The sequence below is a fragment of the Mesitornis unicolor genome, unplaced genomic scaffold (assembly GCF_000695765.1).
Source record: "Mesitornis unicolor isolate BGI_N332 unplaced genomic scaffold, ASM69576v1 scaffold39652, whole genome shotgun sequence".
Lineage (NCBI taxonomy): Eukaryota > Metazoa > Chordata > Aves > Mesitornithiformes > Mesitornithidae > Mesitornis > Mesitornis unicolor.
Genome location: NW_010170557.1, coordinates 4,311 through 13,985, shown reverse-complemented (window position 1 = coordinate 13,985; position 9,675 = coordinate 4,311). Strand labels below are relative to the sequence as shown.

At 55.0% G+C, this 9,675-nt stretch overlaps 1 protein-coding gene across 1 annotated transcript; it reads left to right on the top strand.

Moving 5' to 3' along the window:
* Positions 1 to 3: 3 nt before the first annotated feature.
* Positions 4 to 5,197, top strand: SMCR8 (Smith-Magenis syndrome chromosome region, candidate 8; the record flags this gene model as incomplete). Its single annotated transcript, XM_010179730.1, has 2 exons — positions 4 to 2,237; positions 4,744 to 5,197. Coding segments are annotated over 2 exons (2,688 nt in total), but the record flags the coding sequence as incomplete, so codon positions are not given.
* Between the last annotated feature and the right edge of the window lie 4,478 nt (positions 5,198 to 9,675).

The following is a 9,675-nucleotide window of genomic DNA, read 5'->3' as shown; positions in this document are numbered from 1 at the left end:
GGCGCCAACCCCTGGGCCAAGGTCGCCAGCTCCAAGTTCACCCGGGACTTCATCCTCATCTCCGAGTTTTCAGAGCAAGTGGGGCCTCAGCCCCTCCTGACCATCCCTGATGACGCCAAAGTGTCAGGCACTTTCGATCTCAATTATTTTTCCCTTCGGATCATGTCTGTGGACTACCAGGCTTCCTTTGTGGGGCACCCTCCCGGCTCTGCCTACCCCAAGCTGAACTTTGTGGAGGACTCCAAAGTGGTGCTGGGGGACTCAAAGGAAGGAGCCTTCGCCTATGTCCACCACTTGACTCTGTACGACCTCGAAGCCAGGGGTTTCGTGCGGCCCTTCTGCATGGCCTACATTTCTGCCGATGAGCACAAAATCATGCAGCAGTTTCAGGAACTCTCCACGGAGTTCTCCAAAGCCTCCGAATGCCTAAAGACGGGGAACAGGAAAGCGTTTGCTAACGAACTGGAAAAGAAACTGAAAGATCTCGACTACACCAGGACCGTCCTGCACAACGAAACCGAGATACAGAAGAAAGCCAACGACAAAGGGTATTACACAACCCAGGCCATCGAGAAGGCCAACGAGCTGGCCAGCGTGGAAAAGTCCATCATCGAGCACCAAGATCTGCTGAAACAAATCAGGTCCTATCCCTACAGGAAGCTGAAGGAGTCCGACTTCCGCCCCTACGAGCCCGAGCGTGCGCCGGATCAGGCCAGCGTGGGCTGCGACCAGGACCTGACCACCTCTGACCTCGCTGAGCCTGGTGAAACGCAACTTTACACCCACGTGCCGTCCTATACCCCCAAACTCATCAAAGCCAAGTCTGCCAAGTGCTTTGACAAGAAGCTGAAGACGCTGGAGGAACTCTGCGATGTTTATTTTTTCACCCAGACCCTTGACCAGTTGCATCAGATCGAGAGGACTTTCCGAGGGGACGTGTGCTACCTCCTGACGGAGCAGATCAGCAGGGCGCTCTTAAAGCAACAAAGCGTGACTAACTTCCTCTTTGAGGATGTATCTTTCCTGGATGAAAAACCATCTGAAAAGCAGCACAGAGGCTGCCAGGGGTTCAGCCAGGATGCCATCGATAGAAAGTGTTTGGATGAGTCTGCTGCTCCAAAAGTGGTCATCAGCCTGGGATCCTACAAGTCCAGCGTGGAGTCCGTGCCCATCAAGATGGAGCAGGAAATCGAGGACTCCCAGGAACCCACAATGACCGAATGCGTCACGTTTGAACACCAGGAGAACCTGGACTACCTCGATGCTGATATTAAAGGCAGCATCAGCAGCGGCGAGAGCATCGAGGTTCTCGGGACGGAGAAGTCGACGTCTGGCTTGACCAAATCGGAGAGCCAGGCCAGCCTGCCGGTCAGCCCCAGCCCCCAGGCTGGCCGCAGCAAGGTGGGCAGCCGGCGGACGGTCAGCGAGGACAGCATTGAGGTGCTCAGCACGTGTCCCTCCGAGTCGCTCATCCCGGAAGATTTCAAAGCGAGTTACCCAAGTGCCATTAACGAGGAACCTTACGCGGACGATGAAGAGGGAGGCCTTCGTTTCACCCCTAAACTGAACCCGGACGATGGCGACGAGCAGGAAGATGTTTCAAAACACGAAAACTTAGTGCAGGTGGATTCTGCCTGTTGTATTGGGAAGGAGAGTCCCAACTTCCTGGAGCCTCTGCCCGAGCTGGGACAGAAGCCCTGCGACGGGGACGGGGTGGTGAGGATCCCCCCCCAGCCGTACCGGCAGGCCGAGCAGCGGCTGCGCGGGAGCTTCGGGGGCTTCCCTTCCCACGAGGGGATCTCGGGGGGGCTCCTTCCCTACGACCTCGACTCCCGCTACCTGACGGGCAGCAGGGAGCTCAGTAAGAGCAGCCTGGACGAGTGCTCGGACTCCACCAGCTACATCAGCAGCGCCGCCTCCACGTGCGGATCCGACAGGACCCCTTCTCCCGCTCACCCCGCCTGCCAGGCCGGCGAGAGGCACAAAAAAAGGGCCGGCCAGAACGCGCTGCGGTTCATCCGGCAGTACCCCTTCGCCCACCCCGCCATCTACTCCCTGCTCAGCGGCAGGACCCTGATCGTGCTGGGGGAAGAGGAAGCCATCGTCAAGAAGCTCGTGACGGCGCTCTCCATCTTCGTGCCCAACAGCGGCGTTTACGCCAAGCCCGTCAAGCACTGGGTCACCTCCCCTCTGCACGTCGTGGATTTCCAGAAGTGGAAGCTGATCGGACTCCAGAGGTAAATGGAGGGTTTGGCTGCTCGTTGGTGTTGAGGTGTGCAGTCAAAACTTCTCCTAAGGGGGGATTTCAGAGGGGAACGGGTGCACAAGGGAGGTCTCTGATTACCTCCCTACCGCGACTTTCTGCTTATGGGATCTGTTTTTGGAAGTGGGGTGGATTTGTCGGTCTCTTTATATCCAGACTCATTTGAGAGTTCATATTTGAAACATCTGCTGCCTGGCTCACACTCATTATTTGGCCAGGAGGTTTCCCTCTGGTTTAGGTCTTCACCTGGCAAAGCACAGAAGAAATGCCCAAATCCCACAGGTTTCCTCATGGACTGACTGCTCCCGGAGTCCTCCTGTGTTCTTTGCTTTCCCCCATCTCCTGCCAAAACCCTTTTGATATTTCTAGCTAGAATTTTGGTTTTGAAATGGATGCTTTGAAATGAGGAGGGTTTTTCCTGGTGGAGCTTGGCGAAGAGAGGATGCTCAGGGTGAGGACCCTCACAAGGGCAAGGACCCCTTCCCCACCCCCAGTCCCAAAATGCAGCTTCGTGGTTTCTTTTAGCAAACAGCGATTGCTCAGCTCCCAAGATTTTATCCCTGCCTTTGTTGCTGTTCTTAAAAGGTTTTTCCTTGTGCATTCCCAGGATGTGTTGTGGCGCTTTGGGTACGACAGGGAACGGCCATTGCTGTCAACGTGAGTCAGAGTGACGGCCCAGTGCTCAGAGCCGGGCTGGAATAGCTCCTCAAAGAGTGACTGCGAGCAGCAGGAAAATCAAAACACGGAAATCTGCTGAGTGTTGCATCGCTGGGGGTTGTGATTGACAAAATTATCCTAAGCTGTGAGTTTACCCCCATTTCTGTGCTCGTGAGGCAGGGTGACAGCTCTGTCAACAGCTGCTCCCAGACTTCTCTGTCTGTCAGGGAGGTTTTTAAAAGCCCCGAGTGTTTGCTTGTCGCTCAGTGTTTGTGTTTAGATGCCATTTTTATAAACAAAAGTCATTCTTTTTAAGAGCTGCTTGTCACATGTGTCACTCCTTTAAACTCTCCTCTGTGGGATGTTAATTAAGTGTCGAGTTTAACGTGGGTGCTCTCAGCAAACCATTTGTACAGGAGCTTAGAGCCTAAATTAATTATTTCAGTAAGGGTGCAATGTCTCCCGAGGCCGGACACTGCCTGGGCACGGGGGCAGCCCCTGCACCAGCGTGTGGGCTCCTGGTTTGGGGCTGGGGGCTGCGTCTCAGCCGAGTGACTGCAGCCACGCAGAGTGGAGGAGCAGAAGGTAGAGTTTGCGTAGGCTTGTCATTTGCATTTAAATACCATTAATTTAGGCTTGCTGGGGAATGGCGTGTCGTTTACATGCTGTGTGGGCTGTCACCTGAGTGAAAAATGCCCAGGGAATGTTCAGGTTTGAGGATGGTTCCCTTTTTAAAGGAAGACCTGAAGGTTTTCCTCTGCTCAGGGCTTTGACCGCCTCGGAGCAGCTCCCTCCCAAAACGACAACGGGGGGGCAGAGCAGAGCTCTGGGTTTGGGTTTCTGAGTCCTTGTCCTCACACTCAGGAGCTTTGCTTCTGTTCACCAGTGATGTCCTGTTGCTGCAGGAGAAAGCTGCCCCAAAATGCAGCGGTTTATGAAGTAACTCACATGAGGATCCAGGGGATCAGGAGTTTTTTGGGACCTGGTGGGCTGGAGAGACTGTTTAACCATTCCCTTTAGTGCTAGACTTTATTTGCAGCAGCTCATGAGCTAGAGGGAAGGCACCTGCGATCACAGAATCACAGAATCGCTCGGTTGGAAAAGCCCTCTGAGATCATCACGTCCAACCGTTCCTGTCTACCCCCTAAACCATATCCCTAAGTACCTCGTCTACCCGCTCTTTAAACACATCCAGGGATGGTGACTCCACCACCTCCCTGGGCAGCCTGTGCCAGCTTCTGACGACCCTCTCAGGAAAGAACTTCCTCCTTCTCTCTAACCTGAACCTCCCTTGGCACAGCTTGGTGCCGTTTCCCCTTGTTCTATCCCCCATCACCTGGGAGAAGAGCCCAGCACCCACCTCTCTCCAAGCTCCCTTGAGGCAGTTGTAGGTGGTGATGAGGTCTCCCCTCAGCCTTCTCTTCTCCAGGCTAAACAAGCCCAGTTCCCTCAGCCGCTCCTCATCAGGCTTGTTCTCCAGAGCCCTCCCCATCCTTGTGGCTCTTCTCTGAACACGCTCCAGAATCTCAACATCCTTCTTACAGTGAGGGGCCCAGAACTGAACACAGCACTCGAGGTGCGGCCTCACCAGTGCCAGGTACAGGGGGAAGATGACCTCCCTGGCCCTGCTGGTCACACTGTTTTTAATACAGGCCAAGATGCCGTTGGCTTTTCTGGCCACGTGGGCACAGTGCTGGCTCATGTTTAGCCGACTGTCAAGCAACACCCCCAGGTCCTTCTCCTCCCCGATACAGGGGCGCAGACAGACTCTGCTGCTGACCTCCCCTGTCCCCTTCAGGTCACCTCTCTCCTTGCTGTTTCAGGACGGTGTCCCCTGCTGGGGTGAACGTGCTGCACGCCCTGAGCCGGTACAGCCGCTACGTCAGCATTTTGGATGCCGACAGTAAGACTCTGCGCTGCCCGCTGTACAAAGGCACCTTGGTGTCCCGGCTGGCCGACCACCGCACGCAGATCAAGCGAGGAAGCACCTACTATATGCACGTCCAAAGTATCCTCACCCAGCTGTGTTCAAAAGCCTTCCTCTTCACCTTCTGCCATCATTTGCACCTTCCCATCAGCGAAAGGGAACCGGAGGAATCCGTCGTGAGCCGCAGGATGAACTTTCTAAAGCTTCAACTGGGCCTGGCCAATGAAGATATCAAAATCGTGCAGTATTTAGCTGAGCTGCTGAAGCTGCAGTACATTCAGGAACCCGGCCAGGGGGTGAACCCCCTGCTCAGATTTGACTACGTTCCCAGCTTTTTGTACAAAATCTAGCCTGGCGTGCGGGCTGTCTGCCTGCGTGCTCCGAGTCCAACAGAGATCATCCGTGCTTGACGTTGGCGCTGCCTGCAGTAGCTCTCACGTGTCGGGAAGGGGTGGAGAAGCCAAGCGTCTGCGCTGCGCAGAAATCGGTGCCTGAATCCGAAATTCTGTGCGGTTCCCCGTAGCCGAGGATGTAGATATTCCATCACATAAACCACCAGGCACTCTGTTCTTCAGTGTCACAAGGGGCACCATTCACAGCTGTATCGTGGCAGCATCCCGGGGGGGATTACGGCGTGGAGAGAGAGAGAGAGAGGTGGGCTGTCCTGGGGAGCAGCACTTACTGTGTGCAGCCCCCAGAATAACGCAGCGCTCCCCATGTTTCTGCCAGAGCTCAAAACACTCTTGGTCCCTTTTGTGAAGCCAGAGGGGAGACGGAAAGGCCATGTGAAGTATTTTTTTGAATCTGACAGTGGCTCGTGTGAGTGCAGTTCAGGAGCTCCCTGGCAGGGTGGCAGCTCGCAGTCTCTGCACGGCGAGAGTGGATGTTGTGTCCCTTCCTGCATTTTTTGGGGGTTTCCTGGCACTTCCCAGCTCAGGTTGTTGCTGGGCTGGGGGCAGCGCAGCAGAGGTGCATGTGCTTCTCTCCAGAAAGTATTTGCTGGTTTCTCTCAGCTCTGTTAAAACCTGGAAGGTGGAAGGGTTCCTTAACGCTGGCGAGCACTGAGGCACCCGCTGCTGTGAATGTAGAGCGCCGTGCCTTGCCAATTTGTCACGTCCTCTTTGCTCTGTGAAGGGTGGGAGGGAGCTGGGGAGTCCTCAGAGCGTGCGAGGTCAGGGGTGGCCTTTTAAGGAACTGAACAGAGGGGGGGGGAACTAATTTTTAGGTGGTTTTTTGTGATGGGGAAACAAACAGTGCAATTCCAGGCTGCTGGGGCTGGCTGCTGAGGTCCCAGTGCTCAGGAGAGATCAGGGATGAACGTACTGGATCCTACGTTGTATCTAATAGTTTTTGTTTGGTTTTTTGGGTTGTTTTCTTTTGGGGGGGGAGGGGGGGGAGTTGACTTTTGTGCTTTGTGATAAAGCAGGGTCAGCGTGGCTGCATGCTGCTTCTGGCTGAGCCTTTGGGGTGTCTCGACTACCTCTCCTGGGGTGCTCTGGATGGGGACGAGGACTTTCCTTTCCAAGCTTCTGTGCCATAAACGTGGTGCCACCGGCGTGGGGATGCTCCCAGATGGTTCCTGTCAGTGCCAAAAGCTTTGTGCCTGGGCACAGCGCTTCCCTCTGGAGTGTCCTAGGAGATGCTGCCTGGTATTTGTAAGCAAGAAAAGCCTTGCTAGGAAAGGTGTCCTTGGTTTTATTTCTTCTTATCTTTTTTAATTCTTTTTAGCACTCTTTTGATTATGGGAAGCTGAGACCATACAAGACAAACCGAAGCATTGTTTGGTTTGGTTTTGGTTTTAAACCCCTATTTATTGTACTGGAAATGAATGTGCTGTCCCTTCCACGCCGGGGAAGTTCCTGCGTGCAGCCTGGGGTTATCAGCGCAGCTCAGACCCCACTGGTGCTGTGAGAACCACGCTGCTCCGAAACCTGTGCCCAAAGGCAAGGAAGCTCCTTGGGGAGGCTCCTGTACCACTCTTTTGCCTGGAAGGGGCTTGCTGGGTTGGTGTAGGAGGGATAAACCAGAGAGGCTGTTTTAATTTCAAATGTTAGCGTTGTTTCTGGTGGTTTACGGTGAGGCCAGCTCAGCCGAGCTCGTGGTGCTCTCCAGAGGGATGGCCAAGGCCAGGGCTTGCTCGTGGTGGTGGTTTTAGGCTGCAGTTGGGATGCAGCGTGGCGTTGCCTCGGCTGAGGGCGAGTGATGTGCCTGTGTGCAGGGCTGTGTGCCTTTAAAGCGCGTTCAAAGGCCTTTTCCTTTCCAACCTGTGCCCTCCTGTCGTGCGTGAACTGGGTCTGCTGGTGAAAGACTTCCCTGTCTGTCAAAAACACCTCCTTTCTGAAGTGACTCGAGGCGTCCCCTTGTTGATCCTTGTGCTTCCACACTGAAGCTGAGGCGAGATCCCCAGGGGAAGAGGCGTTTTGGGACCTGAGGAATGCAGGTGGCAGCGCTCAGACTCAAGTCCCTGTGTCCTGCCTGGCTCTCACCACGCACTCGGGTTGTTTTCTGCTGGAAAACGACCTGATGCTCTTTGGGTTTGAGGAGGGAGGGATGAGGTTTTACCCTGCTGACTCACTCACGTCTTCCCCCGGGCCGACAGCGCAGGATTAGTGCAGGCTGATCTCTTACTCACAGTGCTCTCGAACTGGTAAATAACTCACTTCTCGTGGCTCCCTCTATCAAACCTGTGGTATCTGATACTCAAGGCTGTGTTGAGCAATACTTGCACTATCACCTGTCTGAGTTGCTTCATCTCCCCGCCACAAAGCAGATCTGATTTGGGAGGACGCCTCGGGGGCTTTGCTGGGGCTTTAAAACGGGAGCTCTGTGCTCTCTGCAGCTCAGCTCCTAAGCGGGAGCTGTGGGGAGAGGCGCCTTGGAGTGTTCGTCCTCCAAAATCAGGCTCTGGGCAGGGTAACCTCAGAGCTTGAACTCCAGGAAAGGGGGAGCCCGGGTGGCCCTTGATGCTTGCGGTGCCCATGATGGTGGCAGAAATCGGGGCAAGTCCGAGCGCAGCTGCTGCTTCGGGAGCTGAATTCCTCTTTGCTCAGTCATTTCTCTCTCCGACCGTCTGCCCCTGTACAGCAAAGATCCCTGTATCGGCACTTTAAGACTTCTCCCTCATCTTCACTGTGTACCTCACTGGTTTCTGATGTTAGCAGACTTACACGTCACCATCTTGGCACTAACAGCTCCACGATGTACCTTGCCACGTGTGTTCGTCGCCTCGCGCCGCTGTCCGGCCATGCTCCCACCCTGAGCCGGGCAGGTTCCTCACAGGCCAGCGTCACCTGCGTCCCCGAGCGCTGCCAGCACGTCCCTGCCTCCTGCATGGCCGCTGCGGCTCCCTCCTCTCTCTCCGAGGCTTTCAGCCCCATGGAGAATTCACCAGAGTCAGGGCTCCCTTTTCTTCCTCCTTCGCTTTGACCACCAGCCCCTGCTCCACGCTAGCCGGCCACTTCCAGCGCCCGCCCCAGGAGGGTCAGCCGTAGGAATGAGCGATATTAACCCTACACAGGTTTCATTTCTCAGAGAATAGCGCTCGGATTGGCTTTTATCCGGCAGCGATCGCTTCGAAGCAGCTCCAGCTCTGTCTTGCCTTGACACTCTAGCAATATTCACCGTTTGGTGAGGGGTGGGAGAGGCGCTGGTGGCGGTGACAGCCCACGCTGTGGGTTTGCTGCCCGAGAGAGCTGGGCAGGACCTGGGGCTGGCAGCAGCGCTTTGGAAAGGCTCCTATAATAAATAATGAGGGAAGCCCGGGCTGAAGGAGAGCGCCTGCTCTGCGCGGTGGCCCCGTATCACAACGTCAGAGCACCAGAAGGGTCACAAACCCCCTGCACGCTGGTCCCCACAACGTGGTTTTAACTGGAAGGCAGAAACAGGGTACCCGGTCCCGCTGGCCGCGTTGCTGCCGGCACAGGGATGGGGCTGGGCTAAGAGCTGCCTCTGAGGGCTGCGAGGAGGCTGTGACGGATTCTCATCTTCTTTTCAAGCACTGTATCCTATAACTGCATGTTGAGTTCCGTGCGTGTGCCTGTGCGTGGCGAATGCTTGCGTCAGTAGTTAGAGCGAGCGTGACCGGGAGAAATCCAAAGCAGCATGTCTTAGTGTCGTGCCGTAAGTGTTCCTGCACAAGAGTTTAACTGATGTTAACACCAAATGACTAGTCTGAGAAATGTACTTTTAAAAAAGGAAAAAAAAAAAAACCCACAAAAACAAAACAAAAAAATTATTTATTTGGGTTCAGATATTTTTGAAATACAAAAAGAAAAAAAAAAAAGAAAAAAAAATGGGTTGTATTTTTTAAAGCTTCTAATTCTTGTCATACGTCGTGGTTAAATTCTTCATTTGACCGTGCTTATTAAAAAATGGTTCTACCCAAGCTTGGTGCTCAGAGGCCTGAGGAAACAGCGGAGAGGCTGCCTGGGATGGGGTGGTGATCCTGGGAGGGCTCCTGGGGACAGGGCTTGGCCTTGTGCGAGCCTGTGGAGGCTGAAGGCACAAATGAGCGTGGGCTGTGTGCGTGAAGGGGAATCCTCCAGGCTGACAGCAGGGAGCTTTCAGCGGCTGTGAGGCCTCTAAAACCCCCCTGGCCCTCCAAGCGCTGTGGGCAGGGGTGCTCAAGCCTCGGTGGGTGCAGGAGGGGACCTGGCTGTGAGGCTGAGCATTCCCTGGTGCTCAGTCCCCGCTGTAACATTTGACGGTGACAGGGCTGGTTTTCCCCTGGGGGAAGCTGTGCCCCAAACAGGAGGGGAGAGGTGAGTAAAGTCGAACACAGAGGAGCTGCTGCACTGCAGCCGGGGCCCGCAGGGGGAAGGCACTGGGG